The following is a 23,816-nucleotide window of genomic DNA, read 5'->3' as shown; positions in this document are numbered from 1 at the left end:
GGCGGGATTTATTACCCAAATATGAACTTTCACATCTGTCTGTAAAGGCAAAGTCCACATAGCCTGGGTTTACATATCACTGTTGCCAACCTCTCAGATTCCAATTTACTGGCACAGCCAAGTTTTTTACTGGCATTTCCAAAAGTTACAAAATGACCGTTTTCAGTGCAAATTTCAGCATTTAGACCAGAAACGCGTACAATATGCAATTGGCGATGTGATTTAAGGGAGATATTAACCACTTCCCGCCCGGTCAATGGACAATTGACGTCCGGGAAGTGGTTGTGAAATCCTGACTGGACGTCTATTGACGTCCTGCAGGATTTCATGCCGGAGCACACCCGTGGGGGCGCGCAGCGCGGCAAACGGTGATGCGGGGTGTCAGTCTGACACCCTGCATCTCCGATCTCGGTAAAGAGCCTCCGGCGGGGGCTCTTTACCACATGATCAGCCGGGTCCAATCACGGCTGATCACGATGTAAACAGGAAGAGCCGTTGATGGCTCTTCCTCACTCGCGTCTGGCAGATGCTAGTAGAGGAGAGCCGACCAGCGGCTCTCCTGACAGGGGGGGTTCGCGCTGATTGTTTATCAGCGCAGCCCCCCCCTCGGATGCCCACGCTGGACCACCAGGGAAGGGCAGTAAAAAAAAAAAGAAATGGGCAGTAAAAAAAAAAAAAAGAGAATAGATGCCATTCAGTGCCCATGGGGCACTGACTGGCAACATGAGATAACATGGGACTGGCACTGGGATAAACAATTGATGCCCAGCAATGCCATCAGTGCCACCCCTCAGTGTCCATCAGTGCCACCCCTCAGTGTCCATCAGTGCCACCCCTCCATGCCCAGTGCCCACCTATCAGTGCCCATCTGTGCCACCCTTATGTGCCGCCCATGAGTGCCCATCAGTGTCGCCTATGAGTGCCCATCAGTGCCATCTATGAGTGCCCATCAGTGCCGCCTATGAGTGCACATCAGTGCCATCTATGAGTGCCCATCAGTGCCGCCTATGAGTGCCCATCAGTGCCGCATACCAGCGCCGCCTGTCAGTGTCAAACAGTGCCGCCTCACCGATGCCCATCAGTGTCGCCTCACCAGTGCCCATCAGTGCCACCTCATCGGTGCCCATAATCGAAGTAGAAAACTTACTTATTTACCCAAAAAATAAAAAATATTTTTTTTTCAAAATTTTTGGTCTTTTTTTAGTTGTTGCACAAAAAATAAATACCGCAGAGGTGATCAAATACCACCAAAAGAAAGCTCTATTTGTGGGAACAAAATGATAAAAATATTGTTTGGGCACAGTGTAGCATGACAGCGCAATTGTCATTCAAAGTGCAACAGCGCTGAAAGCTGAAAATTGGCCTGGGCAGGAAGGTGCGTAAGTGCCCCCCCGGTATGGAAGTGGTTAACCACTTGAGGATCGCCGTACACAGATATACGTTGGCTGTTATGGCAGCAGCTAGCTACAATAACCCAGGTATCCTCTTCTTCAGCCGGCGGTCTGGTTTCCGATAAAATGGTTGTCTCTGCGGCGGATTCGCCGCGAGATCACCGTTATCGGCGGCGGGAGAGGGCCCCTCCTCTCTAGGGTGCCCACGTGTCCCGGATTGCCCAGGATTGTCCCACAATTCGCATTTGTGTCCCGGGCACCTTCATTCCGGGACAATACAGTGTCCCGGAATGAAATGAGGACACACAGCCACCCTAATAGACAAACCTGTATCTTATGTACATGGGAGGAGCCTGTGATACTTATGTACATGGGAGGAGCCTGTGATACTTATGTACATGGGAGGAGCCTGTGATACTTATGTACATGGGAGGAGCCTGTGATACTTATGTACATGGGAGGAGCCTGTGATACTTATGTACATGGGAGGAGTCTGTGATACTTATGTACATGGGAGGAGTCTGTGATACTTATGAACATGGGAGGAGTCTGTGATACTTATGTACATGGGAGGAGCCTGTGATACTTATGTACATGGGAGGAGCCTGTGATACTTATGTACATGGGAGGAGTCTGTGATACTTATGTACATGGGAGGAGTCTGTGATACTTATGAACATGGGAGGAGTCTGTGATACTTATGAACATGGGAGGAGCCTGTGCTTCTTATGTACATGGGAGGAGCCTGTGATACTTATGTACATGGGAGGAGCCTGTGATACTTATGTACATGGGAGGAGCCTGTGCTTCTTATGTACATGGGAGGAGCCTGTGATACTTATGTACATGGGAGGAGCCTGTGATACTTATGTACATGGGAGGAGCCTGTGATACTTATGTACATGGGAGGAGTCTGTGATACTTATGTACATGGGAGGAGCCTGTGATACTTATGTACATGGGAGGAGCCTGTGATACTTATGTACATGGGAGGAGCCTGTGATACTTATGAACATGGGAGGAGCCTGTGATACTTATGAACATGGGAGGAGCCTGTGATACTTATGTACATGGGAGGAGCCTGTGATACTTATGTACATGGGAGGAGTCTGTGATACTTATGTACATGGGAGGAGCCTGTGATACTTATGTACATGGGAGGAGCCTGTGATACTTATGTACATGGGAGGAGCCTGTGATACTTATGTACATGGGAGGAGCCTGTGATACTTATGAACATGGGAGGAGCCTGTGATACTTATGTACCTGGGAGGAGCCTGTGATACTTATGTACATGGGAGGAGCCTTTGATACTTATGTACATGGGAGGAGCCTGTGATACTTATGTACATGGGAGGAGCCTTTGATACTTATGTACATGGGAGGAGCCTGTGATACTTATGTACATGGGAGGAGCCTGTGATACTTATGTACCTGGGAGGAGCCTGTGATACTTATGTACATGGGAGGAGCCTTTGATACTTATGTACATGGGAGGAGCCTGTGATACTTATGTACATGGGAGGAGCCTGTGATACTTATGTACATGGGAGGAGCCTGCGATACTTATGTACATGGGAGGGGCCTGTAATACTTATGTACATGGGAGGGGCCTGTAATACTTATGTACATGGGAGAACAGCATGAACCCACAGCACAGCCAAAGCTGGGACAGAGGCTCCAAATTTAAATAAATGAACCTGGTCAGAGTCACATAACTCTCTGACCCCCCCTCTAAATTTACACTAGCACCGGTTCTGAAAAGTAACCAGGCGCTACACTTGTAAATATTGCATTGTGTATAGACAGACGTCTGTCTCAGCTTTTACTAGCCAAACGTCGCAGGTAGAACCCACCCAGACATAAATCTCCTCATGGAAGTTGATAAACTTTCCCCTGAATTCTATAAAAGAGAACATATAAAGTTCGCCATCTGCAGGTTATGAACAGGACGAGAATCATTAGCCAGGAGAGAACTGGAGAGCGCACACCGTCACCAGCCAGGGATCGGTACGGGTGAGAGAACGATCGTCTTTCTGTTATTTACACTTATTTATGCACCAAGGGCCAGATTCTCGTACTTTTGCGGCGGCCGTAGCGTAAGCCATTTACACTACGCCGCCACAACTTACTGGAGCAAGTGCCGTATTCCTCAAGCACTTGCTCCGTAGTTTGCGGCGGCGTAGTGTAAAAGGCCCGGCGTATCCCCGCGTAAATTCAAAGGGGGCGGCTTGTATTTAAACTAAGCGCGCCCCCGTGCCGATCGAACTGCGCATGCGCCGGGCTTAAAATAGCCCAGTGCGCATGCTCCAGTTCTCGACGGAAAACGTCAATAACGCCGACGTGTGCGTCATTGGCGTAAAGTCGTATTCAAGAACGACTTAGGAAAACGACGTACCCGACGGGAAAAGACGACGCAGACCCGACCCCATACTTAACATGGCATACGGCGGACTGGCGTAAGGTTACCCCTCATATAGCAGGGGTAACCTTACGCTTACGCAAACGACGTAAGCGACGGCTACGCTACGCGAATTCGTTCGGGAATCGGCGTATCAGGCTCATTTGCATAAACAAATGAGACCAGAACGTAAACGCCACCTAGCGGTTGGCGTTGTATTGCATTTAGGATCCGACGGTGTAAGTGATTTACACCAGTCGGATCCTAGCCTAATTCCGGCGTATCTTGTTTTGTGAATACAAAATAATGATACGCCGGCGGGAAATTCGAATTATGCCGGTGTATCAGTAGATACACCGGCGTAACTCTTCTGAGAATCTGGCCCCAAGTCTCTTATTTTACTGGTATTAGATTTGACGTATCAAATTGGCATCCGAGTTACCGAGGGGAATGAATGTATTCCCTGATTGGAATGTGCCAGGGGACATGGAATACAGTAATGGGACAGATCACTCATTTCACCTTTATATTTACATACAGTGGATCCTCGGATTACGAGTATAATCCGTTCCAGGAGAATGCTTGTGTAGCGCCCCCTTACTTTCAGTGCGGGCGCTACACTAAAGTTAGTGGGGAATGGAAGGCTTAGTTTTACTCCCATTCGTGATTTATGGAAATTCAGGCTGCTGCCCACTTCAGAATCGGTCCTGTAGGTCAGTCTGCGAGGGGTATGTTATCACCTCTGGGCGGCAGTTGGCGCTAGAGTAGGGTGACCAGACATCCCCAGTTTCAGGGGACAGTCCCCTGATTGAGGACAGTGGGCCAGATTCAGGAACATCAGCGGATCTTTGGTCCGGCGCAGTGCATCTTTTTTACACTGCGCCGGAGCAGCGCAGAGAGGCATGCTAGTGATTCAGGAAACTTTTTTCCTGTCTCTTGCCCCGGCGTGGCGGATTTTACACGGCGTAAGGCGGCGTAGCGCGGCGTAAGGCGGGGTAGAATAAAATGGGTGGCTCCCTATGCTAATGAAGCGGGGAGCGTGGCGCAGGGGTCACGCCGGGGCGCATCTTAGACCGCACATGCTCAGTGACATCCAGGGGTAAATGCCCCAATCTGCACATGCTCAGAACTGCGCCCCGGCGTGATCCCTGAGCTCCGCCGACCCACTACCAAAGCCCAGTCCATGAATCAGCCCAGACTTCCGCCCTGCAGGTGCAAATGTACTGAAGCTTTTTTTTTCCAAGCTAGGTGGTTTGCATTGTGGTGGGGCAGTTATGGCTGATGAGGAATCCTCAGGTGGGCGGATGACCAATTTCAGCCCAGAGGAGAGGGCTGTAATTATTGAGGGCCTCTCCCAACATGGGGACCGCCTCTATGTGTTGTCCAGCAAGTGTTGTTGCTCAGTTCGTTTGTAACGCTGCTGCTTTAGCTGCTCTCCAGCTGACCTCTGCAAGTTTGGTGTAAAGTTACCCCTGCTTTATAAAGGGTAACTTTCCGCTGCAAACCAGAGTTACACGCACCGGGAGTAGCCTGCGCCGGCAATTCGTAATTTGCTGAATCGGACCAACTCCCTCATTTGCATATTTAAAATAGAAAAACCAGGGCCGCGCTAGTTCAGACCAGCGTAAATGGGCGCCCACGCCGCACCGGCGTGGAAAGGTCCAAACGAAAAAAAAAAATCTACGTTACGGCGTAATATTGTTTGCTGAATACGGCGCGGAGATATGCCGGCGCAAATTGGCATTTACGCCGCGCATCTCAGTCTACACCGGCGGAAATTGTTCCTGAATCTACCCCACTGTCCCCGGACCAAGTCTGTCCCGGTATTGTCCCCAGATTGGATTTAATAGGGGGCAGAGGCAATTTCAAGGACAGTCAGTGCAGAATTAAAATAAAAAAAATAGAATTACACACCCCCACTCCCCCGTGCCTACTAGCTTAGGGTTGTTGTATTTTTTCCATTATCTGTGCCCCTTTCTGATGATCATGTGCTGGTCGGAGCGGAAAGGGAATATTTCTTCAGTTTCGGGCACATGCCCATTCAGCTTCGCTCGCATGTTCTTCTGCCTTGGCTCAAATCCTGGCCAGCCACCTGCCTATCTCCTTGCCTTCCCTGGCGGATTGATCTTCCTCCGCTCCCCATCCAGTAGTATCCGGGGCCCGAAGAGCAAGACTTAAGAGCCTGTGAGGCGGGTGGCGACGGGCAGAGAGTTGCTGATTGTTGCCATTACTAGTAAAAAAAAAATATGTCCCCGGATTTCATTTTAAAAATCTGGTCACCTTACGCTAGAGGGGTTCTGTTCTGACAGACCCACCTTCTCCCAGCAGCCAATCAGAGGAGTTCTTTCCTCGTTGGGCATGCTGGGAGGGGGGTATATCTGGGGCAGCCGTTTTTGGCGGGTTGTTCTATGCGGGGCCCGAGTTCCAGGTGCAGTACCCACCTTCAGGGTACGCGCATCCATGGGCCCCACCACCGTGGCCTGCTTCACTGAGGTTGTGCAACAAGCAGAGCATCATCCTGACATTGAGAGGGGCCCCAGCGACTTGCTGGGTCCCAACCTTCTGTTGAGAGGATCCTAAGCTGGAGGCTGTGCGATGGGGGATCGGCTCGGGGGAACCTAGAACTAGAGGTTGTCCAGGAGGCCTAGACGAACCATCGGGGATCCGGTAGGGTGACCACATTTCCAAACTGCCATTCAGGGACCCCCCCCCCCCCCCCCCCCCCCCAGCACCCACTGTCACTTAGTGACAGTGGCGTACTTTGTACTTTACTTACTCTGGCAAGTTTATCAAATTCACCCTGTTTAGTGTCCCCTCGGGTCTCTCTGTCTCCTTCATCAATGTCCTCTCAGTTCCCTGTGTGTCACCTTTATTAGCGTCCACTCTGTTCCCTGTGTCACTTTCATTACTGTTCTCTCAGTTGTTCCCCCCGTGTTACCTTCATATCCCCTCACTTGTCAGCTTCTTTACTGTCCCCTGCTTGTGTCACCTTCTCCTTCATTACTGTCCCCAACTTGTGTCACCTTCTCCTTCATTACTGTCCCCAACTTGTGTCACCTTCTCCTTCATTACTGTCCCCAACTTGTGTCACCTTCTTCTTCATTACTGTCCCCCACTTGTGTCACCTTCTTCTTCATTACTTTCCCCACACTTGTGTCACCTTCTCCTTCATTACTGTCCCCAACTTGTGTCACCTTCTCCTTCATTACTGTCCCCAACTTGTGTCACCTTCATTACTGTCCCCAACTTGTGTCACCTTCTCCTTCATTACTGTCCCCAACTTGTGTCACCTTCTTCATTACTGTCCCCAACTTGTGCCACCTTCATTACTGTCCCCAACTTGTGTCACCTTCTCCTTCATTACTGTCCCCAACTTGTGTCACCTTCATTACTGTCCCCCACTTGTGTCAACTTCATTACTGTCCCCAACTTGTGTCACCTTCTCCTTCATTACTGTCCCCCACTTGTGTCAACTTCATTACTGTCCCCAACTTGTGTCACCTTCTCCTTCATTACTGTCCCCAACTTGTGTCACCTTCTCCTTCATTACTGTCCCCCACTTGTGTCAACTTCATTACTGTCCTCAACTTGTGTCACCTTCTCCTTCATTACTGTCTCCAACTTGTGTCACCTTCTCCTTCATTACTGTCCCCAACTTGTGTCACCTTCTCCTTCATTACTGTCCCCAACTTGTGTCACCTTCATTACTGTCCCCAACTTGTGTCACCTTCTCCTTCATTACTGTCCCCAACTTGTGTCACCTTCTTCTTCATTACTGTCCCCAACTTGTGCCACCTTCATTACTGTCCCCAACTTGTGTCACCTTCTTCATTACTGTCCCCAACTTGTGCCACCTTCATTACTGTCCCCAACTTGGGTCACCTTCGTCTTCATTACTGTCCCCAACTTGTGTCACCTTCGTCTTCATTACTGTCCCCCAATTGTTTCACCTTCTTCATTACTGTCCCTAACTTTTGTCACCTTCTTCATTACTGTCCCCAACTTGTGTCACCTTCGTCTTCATTACTGTCCCCCAATTCTTTCACCTTCTTCATTACTGTCCCCCACATGTGTCACCTTCTTTGTTACTGCGCCCCACTTGTGTCACCTTCTTCTTCATTACTGTTCCCAACTTGTGTCACCTTCTTTATTATTGTCCCCTCAGTTGTTGTTCCCCTGTATTACCTTCAAATTTCCCACTTGTTAGCTACATGTATTACTGCCCCCACTTGTCAGCTTCATATATTACTGTCCCCCACTTGTCAGCTTCATATATTACTGTCCCCCACTTGTCAGCTTCATATATTACTGTCCCCCACTTGTCAGCTTCATATATTACTGTCCCCCACTTGTCAGCTTCATATATTACTGTCCCCCACTTGTCAGCTTCATATATTACTGTCCCCCACTTGTCGGCTTCATATATTACTGTCCCCCACTTGTCAGCTTCATGTATTACTGTCCCCCCGACCCCCAATTGTCGGCTTTGTGTATTACTGTGACAGCAATACATAAAGCTGATAAGTGGGGGACAGTAATATATGAAGCTGATAAGTGGGGGACAGTAATAAATTAGGCTGACAAGTGTGGCAAAGCAGTGGCAGGTGGTGCTCAAAATTTTTGTTGGTGGGGGAGCAAACAAACTGAAAAAAAACAAAACAGAAATTGCAGCCACTGTGCCCATCAAACGCAGCTACTGTGCCCATCAATTGCCGCCACTGTGCCATCAAACGTAGCGATTGTACTCATCAATTGCTGACACTGTGCCCATCAATTGCCGCCAGTGTGCCCAATCACATGCTGCCAGTGGTCCTATCAATTGCCGCTACTGTGCACCATCAAATGCTGCCAGTGTGCCAAACAATTGCTGCTACTGTGCCCCATCAGATGCTGCCAGTGTGATGATAAATTACCGCTACTGTGCCCCATCAGATGCTGCCAGCGTGTCGATCAATTACCGCTACTGTGCCCCATCAGATGCTGCCAGTGTGACGATCAATTACCGCTACTGTGCCCCATCAGATGCTGCCAGTGTGACGATCAATTACCGCTACTGTGCCCCATCAGATGCTGCCAGCGTGTCGATCAATTACCGCTACTGTGCCCCATCAGATGGTGCCAGCGTGTCGCTCAATTACCGCTACTGTGCCCCATCAGATGCTGCCAGTGTGATGATCAATTACCGCTACTGTGCCCCATCAGATGCTGCCTGTGTGCCGATCAATTGCAACTACTGTGCCCCATCAGATGCTGTCAGTGTGCCCATCAATTGTCGCTACTGTGCCCCATCAGATGCTGCCATTGTGCCGATCAATTGTTGCTACAGTGCCCCATCAGAGTGCCAGTGTGCCAATCAATTGCCGCTACTGTGCCCCATCAGAGTGCCAGTGTGCCAATCAATTGCCGCTACTGTGCCCCATGATCAAATGCTGCCAGTGCCAGTGTGAGTGTGCCCATCAATTGCCGTGACTGACACTGTGCCCCATCAGAAGCTATTTGTCACCTGATCATCTGCTCTGGTTTCATTTGCTTTGCTAACCTTTTAATCCTGGACTCTGTCACTCTGGTCTCGTGGGGCAGACTTCAAACAGGGCTGGTCTTCTTCTCTTCTTGGTTCCCTGGTCCTGACCTGCAGGCAGTTGGGCTTCTCGGGCGGGAGGAGGAGGTCGGATGTTGTGCGGCCACGGGTTGCAGCCTGAAATGCACTGCGGGAGCGGGAGGTCGGGAGTCGGGACGGACCGGGGACAGCTGAGCCGAGCCGGTGGATCTAAGGCACTGCAGAATGCCGCCGCCCACCGGCGCCGAGAGGCCACTGGACTGGAGGTAAAGGTCTGGTCGGAGGACTCGGATTCAGCGGTGATGTGAGTGACTTGCGATGCTGCTCTCTCTGCTGCTGCCGCGGCCGGGGGTGGAGTCGGAGGCAGTACTGGTAAAGGCCTGTTCCCTCGGCGGGCCGCCTCCCTTTGCCCTCTCTGCATGTGACGTCACTGGTTGCTACACGCCAAGCGGGGCGGCCGTAGCAACCAGTGAGTTTGGCAATATTTTATTACACTGGCAGGCTGGCAGCCAGTCCTTTTTTCATTCCGGGACAATGTATTGTCCCGGATTGAAGGTGCTCGGGACACGGGACTCACATTTTAATTACGGGATAATCCCGGGCAGTCCGGGACACGTGGTCACCCTAGGATCCGGTCACCACACCATATGACAGGTATGCTCAAGCTGTCAGTGGGTGACACTGATTGAACTAACTGGGAGGATTTGCTCAAATTGATCTCACAAATCCCAAGTTGTCCGGCCTGTGGCAGAGGCCCTGAGTCAGGCCTGTGGCAGAGGTCTGTTTCCTCCCAGTGATCCGCAAGTGACGCTCCGGCTGCCAGGCCTGAGATAACCACCTGTCCGGGGGCACTTTACCCACCCTGATTGAGGTGGCGACGAATTGAGCTATATCATTGCTGAGAGCAGGCTTGCTCTCTGTTCATATCCAAGGCCTTATAATAAAGTTCTCTCTACGCTCATCAACCTTTCTCTGTCGTGTGCCATGTTGATGTTGGCCGTGTTGGGCCTTGGAATAAAGCATTGAAAACTAGATTGGTGTCTGGACACTTGCTCTTTATTCACACTCACAGAAATCACCCCTAGACCAAGTCAAGAAGGTAACTCAGTAAGCCGATCCCAAACTAATCAGCGGCTCCTTCGGGGGTGAGCGCTACACTTGTAATCCAAAGCACTCGCATATCAAAGCGATTTTCCCCATAAAAGTCAATGAAAACAAAGATAATTCGTTCTGCATTGACTTCTATGGCATGCAATACCGCATGTGGCCAGAAGTGGGGGGCGCCAGGGAGCCTCAGAAAAACTCAGGGGACAGCTCGGCTGATCTTGGAAACCCTCAGGAAAAAGCTCCGAAACACTTGGGAACTGAGGGCTAGATTCAGATAGAATCGTCTATCTTTACGCCCGGCGTAACGTAATTCAGGGCGCAAGTTCTGTATTCAGAAAGAACTTGCGCCCTTAGTTACATCGGCGTAACGTATCTGTTTCAGCGTAAGCCCGCCTAATTCAAATGTGGATGATGTGGGCGTGTTTTATGAATATTAACTGTGACCCCGCGTATTTGACGTTTTTTACGAACGGCGCATGCCCAGTGCGCATGCTCAAAATTCCGCCGCAAATCGTCAATGCTTTCGACGTGAACGTAACTTACGTACAGCCCTATTCGCGAACGACTTACGCAAACGACGTAAAATTTCCAAAACTCGACGCGGGAACGACGGTCATACTTAACATAGGATACGCCTCATATAGCGGGGGTAACTATACGCCGAAAAAAGCCTTACGAAAACGACGTAAAAAAATGCGCCGGCCGGACGTACCTTTTTTTGAATCGGCGTATCTAGCTAATTTGCATATTCCTCGCTTAACTATACGGAAGCGCCACCTAGCGGCCAGCGTAAATATGCAGCCTAAGATACGACGGTGTAAGACACTTACGCCGGTCGGATCTTAGGGATATCTATGCGTAACTGATTCTCTGAATCAGGCGCATAGATACGACCGGCCGGACTCAGAGATACGCCGTCGTATCTCCTCTCTGAATCTAGCCCTGAGTGTTTCCAAGTATTTCCGAGTTATTCCCACCAGTGGTGCCAATCAGTGCCCATCAGTGCTTCATTATCAGTGCCACCTAGCAGTGATGCCTATCTGTGTCACCCACCAGTGCCCATCACTGCCACCCACATTGTGTGTAGACCCAGCCCAGACATAAATCTATCCATAAAAGCTGAGTAACTTCTCTCCGCGCCCAATAAAGGAGGCTTTATTATGTCATTAGAAGGTTAAGAGGAAGAAGATGATAGTCATTACCCAGGGGAGTATTGGAGGGAAGAGAGCTGCACAGGTGAGATAAAAACAATGATTTACTTAAAATTGCGGCGGTCAAATCGGACACTAACTGACACTTTTGACACTTTTTTTGAGGACCAGTGACACGAATACAGTGATCAGTGCTAAAAATATGCACTGTCACTGGACTAATGACACTGGCAGGGAAGGGGTTAACATCAGGGGCGATCAAAGGGTTAACTGTATCCCTAGGGGGCGCTTTCTAACTGCGTGGGGGGGGGGATGGATTCACTCGATGAACAGAGTGATCCGTGTTCCTGGTTAGCAGAAACACAAGAGATGAACAGAGTGTTCATCTCTGACAGAACGGCGGTCTGCATTGTTTACATCGGCAGACCGCTGTTCTAACTCTGCGGGGAGCGATCGTGGGTGGCCGGCGGACATCGCTTCCGCCAGACCCGCTGATTGGCTCCCCCTCTGGCCAATCAGCGCACGCGCCCCCTGCTGGATTGTTTATCCTTTCCAAGAAAAAAAAAGACAGAAAATTTTGAAAAAAGAAAAAAGTTTTTCATAGTTTCTGTCAGTAAATTTTGTAAATAAGTAATTATTCTCCTTCACTGAAGGCCGCTAATGAGGCGGCACTGATGGGCTGCACTGATGAGGCAGCACTTATGGGCACTGTTTAGGTGGCACTGATGAGGAGGCACAAAAATGCCACACTTATGGGCACTGATCTGTTGCACTTGTGGGCACAGATAGGCGGCACTGGTGGGCACAGATAGGCGGCACTTGTGGGCACCGATGTGCTCTGATGAGGCGGCACTGATGGGCACTGATAGTCTGCACTGATGAGGTAGCACTTATGGGCACTGATGAGGTGGCACTTATGTGCACTGTTTAGGTGGCACTGATGAGGAGGCACAAATATGCTGCACTTATGGGCACTGATAAGCGGCACTGGTGGGAACAGATAGGCGGCATGGATAGGCAGCACCAATGGGCATTGATGGGCACTGATGAGGTGGCACTTATGGGCACTGTCTAGGTGGCACTGATGAGGAGGCACAAATATGCTGCACTGATATGTGGCACTGGTAAGCACAGATAGGCGGCATGGATAGGCTGCACGGATAGGCATTGATGGGCGCTGATGAGGCGGCACTGATAGGCTACACTGATGGGCACTGATGAGGTGGCACTTATGGGCACTGTCTAGGTGGCACTGATGAGGAGGCACAAATATGCTGCACTGATATGTGGCACTGGTAAGCACAGATAGGCGGCATGGATAGGCTGCACGGATAGACATTGATGGGCGCTGATGAGGCGGCACTGATAGGCTGCAGTGATGCACACTGAGGCTGCAGTGATGAGATGGCACTTATGGGCACTGTTTAGGTGGCCCAAATATGATGCACATATGGGCACTGATAAGCGGCACTGGTGGGTACAGATGGGTGGCACTGGTGGGCACAGATAGGCTGGACTGATGAGCATTGATGGGTGGCATTGATGGGCATTGAAGGGCAGCAGTGATAGCCAGCACTGACTGGCATCTCTAATGGGTTTCCGATTGCTGGCACTTGTGGGCACTGTTTGCTGGCACTGGTGGGCACTCACTGTTGGCACTGTGGGGGATTTATTGTAATCAGTGCCCTGATTACATGCCTAGATGTCCACTGTGAGGAGATGGCGCTGATTGATCGGCTCTCCTCACAATCTGTCAGTGTGAGGCGAGGAGCGACGATTACCGGCATCTCCGCGTTTACATGTGACCGGCTCTGATTGGACACAGCCGATCGCATTGTTAAAGAGCCGCTAATGATCTTTGTAATAATAAAGTTATATGTGGTTAAACTGTCTGTTTGCAATGTAATAATTAATCTGGAATGATAAACGTGTCACTGTTTTAACCACTTAAGCCCCGGACCATTATGCAGCTAAAGGACCTTGCCCCTTTTTGCGATTCGGCACTGCGTCGCTTTAACAGACAATTGCGCGGTCGTGCGACGTGTCTCCCAAACAAAACTGGCGTCCCTTTTTTTCCCACAAATAGAGCTTTCTTTCGGTGGTATTTGATCACCTCTGCGGTTTTTATTTTTTGCGCTATAAACAGAAACAGAGCGACAATTTTGAAAAAAATGCAATATTTTTTACTTTTTGCTATAATAAATATCCCCCAAAAACATATATAAAAAAACTTTTTATTTCCTCAGTTTAGGCCGATACGTATTCTTCTACCTATTTTTGGTAAAAAAAATTGCAATAAGCGTTTATCGATTGGTTTGCGCAAAATTTATAGCGTCTACAAAATAAGGGATAGTTTTATTGCATTTTCAATTAATCATTTTTTTTGTAATGGCGGGCGATCTGCGATTTTTATCCTGACTGCGACATTATGGCGGACACATCGGACAATTTTGACACATTTTTGGGACCATTGTCATTTTCACAGCAAAAAATGCATTGATTACTGTGAAAATGACAATTGCAGTTTAGGAGTTAACCACAAGGAGGCGCTGAAGGGGTTAAGTGTGACCTCATCTCTGTTTGTAACTGTAGGGGGGTGTGGCTGTAGGTGTGCCGTAATTTATTGTGTTTCCCTATATAAGGGAACACACGATCAATGGCGGCGCCACAGTGAAGAACAGAGAAGCTGTGTTTACACTCACCTCTCCCCGTTCTTCAGCTCCAGGGACCGATCGCGGGACTCCAGCGGCGATCGGGTCCGCGGGTCCCACGGCCGCGGAGCTTCGGACCGGGTCGCGTGCACGTGCCGGCGGCGCACGCGTGTGACCCCACGGCTGGGCTTAAAGGGCCACGTACAGGTACGTTGATGTGCCCAGCCGTGCCATTCTGCCGACGTATATCGGCGTGAAGGGGCCCTTAAGTGGTTAAAGGGGATGTACCTGTACGCCCTTGTGCCCAGCCGTGCCATTTTGCAGACGTATATCTGTGTGCGGCGGTCCTCAAGTGGTTAAACAAGGTTAGGACTGTACGATACGTTAAATACCGTTCTGTAAGCAACACTTTATTTTCTGGCAGTGCCCCTTCCCGAGACTAGACTCTGGATCCGCCCCTGACTGGTCCCCCTGGACCGGTACCAACCTTCCTCGATGACTTCTCCGTCTGGCTACCCGATTTTCTCCCTCCCGAAATTAATCATTCTCAGTGACTTCAACATCCTTGTTAATACTAACTCTACTCATTTCTCAGTCTATCCTCCTTTGACCTGAAGAAATATATACTGTACATGCCACAGCCCGGCAGTGTTGCCAACCTACCAGTCTGAAATTTACTGGCACCACACCCAAAATTTACTGGCGCAGCCACGTTTTTACTGACATTTCACAAAAGTTACTAAATTACATTTTTAGGTGCAAATTTCAGTATTTTGGCTACAAACAAGTACGCTAGGCAAATAGCAATGTGATTTAAGGTAGATATTAAGATAAAAAAACATATCTTTGTTATTTTCGATATAATAAGGGCAAATAATTTACCCCCTGCCTCCATCCCCCTCTGCCACCAACACCCCCTGCCTACACCCCCCTCTGCGGTGCCACAATCTCCCCCTGCCTCTAATCTCCCCCAGGCCCCCTGCCTCCATTCCCCTCTGTGGTGCCACCAAGAACTCCTATCTCCACCCCCACCCTCTGCGATGCCAACATCCCCCTCTGCGGTGCTACTAACACCCCCTGCCACCAACACCCCCTGACTTCAATCTCCCCCTGCCTCCATCCCCCTCTGCGGTGCCACCACAGCCACCATCACCCCCTGCCTCCAATCAACCCCTGCGCAGTTCCAAGCCAAACCGATCTAGGCTATTTTAACTGGCACATTTCCGCAACCACGGACATTTACGAACGGGGGAAAAAAGTGCCCGTTTTTACGAAACTGTCCGGAAAAATACGGACAGATGGCAACACCCTTGACCTTGTATTCTCCTATGTATGCATCTCTCAGATCATTACCTTACTCTTCATTTAGATTTTGGTTATGTCTAGGATTGGGAGCTATACTGACGTTCTGTCAGCTTTGATTTGGCACCTTTTGGGCTTGTTCGGAGTTTTTGAGGTGGTCCAGCCCCGCTGTGCCCCCTGTTTACTTTCCGTTGGGGGGGCTGTTTTTGCCATCGCCTGGATACTTGTCGGCTCAGCCACAAGTCTACATACATGGTGACGGGTATGATTTGTATGTTGTGCACTCATTGTGCTCTCCTGCTTTGTATAGATATGTAATCTAATCTAACTATGTATACATTTTAAAATATGGTTATTTGTATTACATACAGTGTGACTCCACGCAGGACATTAGTCCCTGACGAAGGGACCAAGTCCCGAAACGGGTTGGGCCTCACTGGACCACTGTGGAAAAGTCACGCACCTATGTATCAACTATGGGCTAGATTCAGAAAGCCCGCCGTAACTTTGTGCGGGCGTAGCGTATCTCACATACGCTATGCCGCCATAACTTAGTGAGGCAGGTTCTGTATTCAAAAAGAACCTGCGCCCTATGTTACGGCGGCGTAGCGTAAATGTGCCGGCGTAAGCGCGCCTAATTCAAATTGTGAAGAGGTGGGCGTGTTTTACGTAAATAAAACATGACCCCCGCGTAAATTACATCTCTAACGAACGGCGCATGCGCCGTCCGTGAACGTATCCCAGTGCGCATGCTCCTAATCACGTCGCAAATAGTCAATGCTTTCGACGTGAACGTAATTTACGCAAAGCCCTATTCGCGAACGACTTACGCAAACAACGTAAAATTAGACACTGTCCCGACGTCCATACTTAACATTGGCTATGCCTCATATAGCAGGAGGAACTTTACGGCGGAAAAAGCCTCACGTAAACAAAGTAAAAAAATCCGCCGGGCGCACGTATGTTTGTGAATCGGCGTATCTAGCTCATTTGCATATTCTACGCGGAAATCAACGGAAGCGCCACCTAGCGGCCAGCGTAAATATGCACCCTAAGATACGACGGCGTAGGAGACTTACGCCGGTCGTATCTTGGCAACATTTAAGCGTATCTCAATTTGAGCATACGCTTAAAGATACGACGGCGAGGATTCAGACTTACGACGGCGTATCGACGGCGGCTGAATCTAGCCCAATGTTTTTAAAAAAAATTGTATAAATTGTCTAATAAATTTTGTATATTATTACTTCTTTTGAATTTGAGTCGTTACCTTTAACTATTTGCTGACCAGTCGCCGTCGTTTTACAGCAGCAGGTCGTCTCCCCTGCGCGAGAGCCCGTACAATAACGTCGGCTCTCGCGCAGGCCACTAGGGGCTCTCCCCCGACTCCCGTGCACGCCGGGCACACGCGATGGCTCGTTACAGAGCGAGGACTGGGAGCTGTGTGTGTAAACACACAGCTCCCGGTCCTGTCAGGGAGAGAAATGCTGATCTTCTGTTCATACAATGTATAACCAGTGATTAGTCAATTCCAATGGTCCCAAAAGTGTCTGAAGTGTCCGCCATAATGTCGCAGTACCAAAAAAAAGCTCATCCTTTCTTTATTAGTGATAAAAGGTGGAGCTTTTCTGAAAAAATATTGCTGTTGTGTAAATTGTAACATGTTAGGATTTGTTTTCCTACAGAGTCTTGTAAAGTTACTAACAGGTCCCCTTTAACAAACAACTCTTCTGTGGACAATTGCAGAATGATGAGTGTACTTCCGGTGCTCGCGGTGGCCTTTTCTTTCCTCCTCGCCCTCCTCCTCCTCCTCATTTCCCTTTGGAGAAAGCCAAAGAAATACAAGTCTTTACCTCCAGGACCGTCCCCGCTGCCTCTCCTCGGGACCCTCCAATATATTGGGGTGAATGCTGGCTGCAAACACTTTCCAGAGGTACGTGACTAAGGAACGCATCTCACTTGCACAACAGATACATAAAAACACATATCACACGAACAAAGAATTCAACCTAGTAAAAATTAGACACGTGCAATTCGTTTAGTTCCAAATGAGTTCCAAATTTGTTCATTCCGAATTTTCGGATTTCCGAATTCACAAATTTAAAAATTTCGGAAATTCTGAATATTACAATTTCGGAAACTCAAAAAATAAAAAATTTCGAAAATTCTAAATTTTGAAATTCAAAAATCGTAGATTAGAAAATTGGAGATTATAATATCGGAAATTATAAAATCTGAAAATTTGGAATTTCGAAATTTGAATCTCTAATTTCGAAATTCCAAAATCGCAGATTAGAAAATTGGAGTTGGGAAATGTGAAAATCGGAAATTCGAAAAATCGGAAAATTTGGATTTTTGAATTTCCGAATTTTTGAATTTCCGAATTTCCGAATTTTTCGAATTTCTGAATTCCAAAATTGGAGATTAGAAAATCGGTGTTTCGAAAATCCGAAACTCGACAATTCCAAATTCCAAGATTCCTAAATCGGAGTTTCGAAAATCCTAAATTCGAAAATTCCAAATTCTGAAATGTGAAAATCGGAAAATTTGGATTTTTAAATTTCCGAATTTTCGTATTTACTGAATTTCTGAATTTCCGAAAGATGGAAAAATATATAATATAACGAAAACGAACACATTTTTCGGCAGTGCACATGTCTATTAAAAATGGCATGTTTAGGCCCGTTGTTGGCCCAAATGTGCCATTAACAGGTTCTATTAAGGGGTTGCAAAAAAATTTTGTTTTATGGCCATAGACATCCAATGCTACTTTTATCTGGGGGTCCCAACTCTCTCTTGGCAAAGTTTACTTATTAGATCACTAATCAAATCTTAACAAATTCTAAACAATGTAACTAATACTTTACTGACGCAATGGGGGGGGGGGGTGTCTGTACCAGCACGGTCTATGAGAAGCCTTTGATATGCAAGCAAAGGCTTCTCAATCCCAACAGCAATGAATAGGGATTTGTTTGCAGACAAATGTACATTCATGTGCGGAGTTTTAACCGCTTGCCACCCGCCCACAGCAGTTGTATGGTGAGCAGGCGACAGCCCAAGGCTGGGGGCCACGTACCTGTTCATCATGGCCTTTCTTCTGGGTTCAGGGTATGCATGCACGTGCCCCCCCACCGACAGGGCCGTCTTAATAGCATCATGGGCCCCTGGGCAAAGTAATGCTCTGGGGCCCCTACAGTGATGACATTGAAGGTAAACAGACAACAAGTAGGTAGGAGGCAGACTGCCTCCTCTGTGTATCTATCACTCTCAGTGCCATCATGGGGCCCCCAATTCCTGGGACAGTGTGGGCTCAAGGACCAGCTACTTTGGGGAAAGTGCAGGGGCCCCCCCATGCAGCTAGGGCCCCTGGGCAGTGCCCAGGTGTGCCCTCTCATTAAGACATTGTTTATGCTTTTATATATGTATTTTTTATATTTAATATATGTGTTCATTTATTGCACTATTGTCACTTTCCATTGTTAGGAAAGACGTTTTTTTATTCATTTATTTATTTTTCACTATTGGAGGTTTTTAGGTGTTTCTTTTTACACTGGTATAGTGTTTGACTTTGGAAAGCGCAGCGTATATATATATATATATATATTTATCCACATATTGAAGTATGTCAGCGGGTCTGCGACCTCAAAGGTTTTCATTTAGACTGGAAGAGGTTAAAGATTCTGCTACATAGGGGAAAAAAAAAAAAACAAGACTTTACAATTACTTTATGACAGTCATCATTTAATCACAATGTCCTCATATCACCGTCTCAGATTTTATTTAACCACTTAGGACCCGGAACTTTAGGCAGCTAAAGAACCCGGCCAGTTTTTGCAATTCGGCGCTGCGTCGATTTAACTGACAATTGCGCGGTCGTGCGACGTCGCTCCCAAACAAAATTGGCGTCCTTTTTTTCCCCACAAATTGAGCTTTCTTTTGGTGGCATTTGATCACCTCTGCGGTTTTTATTTTTTGCGCTATAAACAAAAATAGAGCGACAATTTTGAAAAAAAATCCATATTTTTTCCTTTTTGCTATAATAAATATCCCCCTGTAAGCTGGGGGATAGGTAGCAGGTACAAAACGCTCCCTGGGATGAGCAGGCACAGATACCAAGTCCATGGGCTAAGTGAAAACAGAGGGGTGTTTATTGGTGCTATATACAAAGTCTTTTTACAGGTGCTGTACAGTGTGCAGAGAAGAAACAAAACAAAAGTAATTAAACAAAAAAAGCCTAGCCGTGTCCCGGCTCTAACTATACAATATGCATGCCCTCACTACCAGGCTGAACAAACCTACAGTTTGTCAGCTTCCACATAGATTGCTTAACAGTTTTGTTTACCAACCTCTTTGCTCTCACAGACCAACACTATCTGTGTCCCAGGGCAGAGCCAAGACTGTCTGCACAGGTGAGCTTAAATTGGCCTGGGGGAGAGGGCCAACACCCGTACTGGATCAGAGCTCAGAAATCCCTGAACGTATAAGAGAGGAGCCTGGGAGAGGTTATAAACCCCGAACAGGACTTTTCCAGGCTCTCTCTGGGACGCTCTGCTACACATCCTCCCCCCTTGTTTCAACCCCAGGGTTGGAACACCTGTAGCCCAACAGGAGTGAAGACGGGACAGGGCATCTACATTCCCCATTTCAACACCTGGCCTGTGTTTTACCATGAAGGAGTAATCCTGTAGGGCCAAAAACCACCGGTTTACCCGTCTATTCGTCTCCTTCTTTTGGGCCATCCATTTTAGGGGAGCATGGTCAGTTATCAAGTCAAATTGGCGCCCCAACAAGTAGTACCTGAGTGCATCCACGGCCCACTTTATGGCTAAACACTCCTTTTCAATGACTGCATATTTTTTCTCATGGTCATTAAGCTTTCTGCTTAGGTACACCACAGGGTGTTCTTCCCCATTGTGTACCTGTGATAGTACTGCCCAGATACCCACATCAGAGGCATCCGTTTGAACCAAAAAGTCTTTGGCGAAATCAGGGGAGTATAGCACTGGCTGTGCACAAAGAGCTTTTTTCAGGACTTGGAAAGATTCTTCCGCTACTGGGGACCATTTCACCATTACGGAGTCTTTCCCTTTCGTAAGGTCTGTCAGTGGGGCAGCTATAGTTGCAAAATTTGGGATAAACCTTCTATAATACCCCGCAATGCCAAGAAAAGCCCTGACCTGCTTTTTATTTGCAGGACGTGGCCACTCCTGGATGGCTTCTATTTTATTCACCTGGGGCTTTATGACACCACGGCCAATAGTGTAGCCCAAATACTTGGCTTCCTCTAGACCGATGCCACATTTTTGGGGATTTGCCGTAAATCCTTCTTTGAAGAGGGAATCAAGGACAGCCTGGACACGGGGCAAGTGAGACTCCCAGTCAGTGCTATGTACCACTATGTCATTTAGATAGGCTGCTGCATACTGTCGGTGAGGCCTTAGGGTCCTGTCCATAGCCCTCTGAAACGTCGCAGGGGCATTTTGCAACCCAAAAGGCATTTTCTTATATTGAAAGGATCCCTCCGGGGTTACAAATGCAGTCTTCTCTTTGGTGCTACCAGTCAGGGGTATTTGCCAATACCCTTTTGTCAAGTCCAAAGTAGTCAGATAGCGAGCTTTGCCAAGTCGGTCTATAAGTTCGTCCACTCTGGGCATTGGGTACGTGTCAAACTTTGTCACTGCATTAAGCTTCCTAAAGTCATTGCAGAACCTCCAAGTGCCATCCGGTTTTGGGACTAACACGATGGGGCTAGACCAGTCACTATTGGATTCCTCAATGACATCTAGCTCCAACATCCTTCTAACTTCATCACTGATGTCCTTTCTCCTCGCTTCAGGAATTCGGTTACGTGTCGGCTTGAGCTTGACACGGACCCCCGGTTCAGTAACAATGTCATGCTGAACTGCTGAGGTCGTGCCAGGCAACTCTGAAAATTTCTCTCTATTCCTTATCAGGAACTCTCTAGCTTCCTGTTTTTGGAAACATGACAGGGTGTCTGGAATGGTGACCTCAGGGATCAGAGGGGACTCAATACCTTTAGGCATTACAGGGAGGGACCTCGTAGTCAACGCTAGTCTATCCTTCCAGGGCTTTAACAGATTTATGTGGTAAATTTGTTCAGGCTTCCTTTTACCTGGTTGATACACCTTGTAATTGACCTCCCCAACTTTTTCAATTACTTCAAAGGGACCCTGCCACTTAGCCAGGAACTTGCTCTCAACAGTGGGAACCAACACGAGGACCCTGTCACCAGGTGAGAAAACACGGAGTTGGGCCCCCCTGTTGTATATTCTCTGTTGGGCTGCTTGGGCCTGCAGTAAGTGTTCCTTTACCACCGGCATGATTGCTGCAATCCTCTCCTGCATTTGAGCGATATGCTCAATGACACTTTTGTGGGGTGTCTGTTCCCCCTCCCAAGTTTCCTTGGCTATGTCTAAGAGTCCTCGAGGGTGTCTCCCATAGAGCAGCTCAAATGGAGAGTACCCCGTAGAGGACTGGGGAACCTCCCTGATGGCGAACATCAAGTACGGTATCAGGAAGTCCCAGTTTCTCCCATCCTTGTCCACAACCTTCTTTAACATACTCTTTAATGTCTTATTGAAGCGTTCCACCAAGCCATCCGTTTGAGGATGATACACCGAGGTTCGCAACTGCGTCACCTTAAATAACTTGCACAGCTCCCTAGTTATCCGTGACATAAATGGGGTACCCTGGTCTGTAAGGATTTCTTTAGGGATGCCAACCCGACTGAACACCATGAACAGCTCTTTGCAATGTTTTTAGCAGACGCAGCGCGTAAGGGAACGGCCTCAGGGTAACGGGTAGCGTAATCCATGATCACGAGGATATGCTGATGACCACGGGCAGATTTGGGGAGCGGACCCACAAGGTCCATGGCAATCCTTTCAAAGGGCACTTCAATAATGGGCACGGGCACTAAAGGACTTCGGAAGTGAGGCTGTGGGGCTGACATCTGACACACAGGACAGGATTGACAATAATTCTCAATATTTTTCTGTATCCCAGGCCAGTAAAACCTGTGCAACACTCTTTCAGTGGTTTTCTCAACCCCTAAATGGCCTCCTAGCAAGTGCCCATGAGCAAGTTCCAACACCACCTGCCTATATGGCTTAGGGACCACCAACTGCTCAACCACTTCATCATTCATTTTACATACACGATACAGTAAATCCTCATTGCTGCAGAAATAAGGAAAACAGGTCCTATCCCCTGGTTCAACAGGTACATCATTAATCACCATTACATTTTCCCAGGCCCTGGTGAGGGTAGGTTCTTTTCTCTGCTCAGTACCAAAATTTTCCTTGTGCACATTAAGGTCAGCAAACTCCAACGTAGGCTCAGAGTCAGCAGACGGCTGTCCGGCTCTACTGGTTGTGGGGACTTCCTCAGGCTCCTCCAGCTCTCCTGCCATAACTGAGAAAGGAAAGCTCGGAGAGCCCCGAGATGAGTCCCCTGAACCCCCAATATCAGAATTAGCCAGGAGTTCTGGCTCTGCGACTGAGTCAGGTACTGCGACCGGGTCGGGACGATCCCACAGTTCCCAAAACGTAGGGAAGTCCCTACCAATGATGGCCTCGTGCACCAAGTGGGGCACAAGTCCGACCGCATGGGACACCGTACCTAAGCCAGTTTTAAACTGAACTGTGGCTATAGGATACTCCCGGTTATCCCCATGTACACAGCAACTTTTTTAGCATGAAAATTCATAGTTTCAACCAGCTCAGCTGTAACCAAAGTAACCAGACTTCCAGAGTCCAGCAAGGACATAATAGGCTTATTATTAACAGTCATTTGACACATGTGTTTCCCCACATTTGGCGCTGCAGCGCATGAAACAGCAGCAAACATAGACTGCCTTCTAATGGACAGATCACACTGCATTGGTTCATCAGTCAATGGACAGTTTGCTGCAACATGTCCCAGTTCTTGGCAACGAAAACACCTGATGTTTCCCCAGTTCGGTTTGCTGACAGGCAGTGGTCTCCCTTGTTTGGGACGCCAAACTTCAGTCCTGGCACCAAAAATCCTCCCCCCTACTTCCTTGCCATGCTTACCACCCACTTCCCCTGGAACAGTCTTACCGGTTGCCTGGGGAGACCGTGGCTTTGGGTGGAAAGTCCGTGCGGCTGTTGGGGTGGTGACCAGGTTCTCAGCAGCAAAGTACCTCTCAACGAGTTCCACCAGGTTATCTGCCGAATTGGGGTCTCCTTGACTCACCCACTTCTGCAGGGGTAT

The 23,816-nt window shown here is 48.4% G+C and overlaps 1 protein-coding gene across 1 annotated transcript in view; it reads left to right on the top strand.

The window, feature by feature from the left end:
- The first annotated feature begins 17,307 nt into the window (after positions 1 to 17,307).
- The window catches only part of LOC120941371 (cytochrome P450 2C8-like), a 43,978-nt gene continuing 37,469 nt past the window's right edge, over positions 17,308 to 23,816 (top strand). The window contains exon 1 of the mRNA XM_040354711.1: positions 17,308 to 17,493. Within this exon, the coding sequence (XP_040210645.1) occupies positions 17,308 to 17,493 (186 nt within the window). The remainder of the gene's footprint in view (positions 17,494 to 23,816) is intronic.

This window comes from Rana temporaria, chromosome 5 (assembly GCF_905171775.1).
Source record: "Rana temporaria chromosome 5, aRanTem1.1, whole genome shotgun sequence".
Classification (NCBI taxonomy): Eukaryota; Metazoa; Chordata; class Amphibia; order Anura; family Ranidae; genus Rana; species Rana temporaria.
Note: the sequence above shows the minus strand (reverse complement) of the source record. Positions and strands in the feature narration are given on the sequence as shown.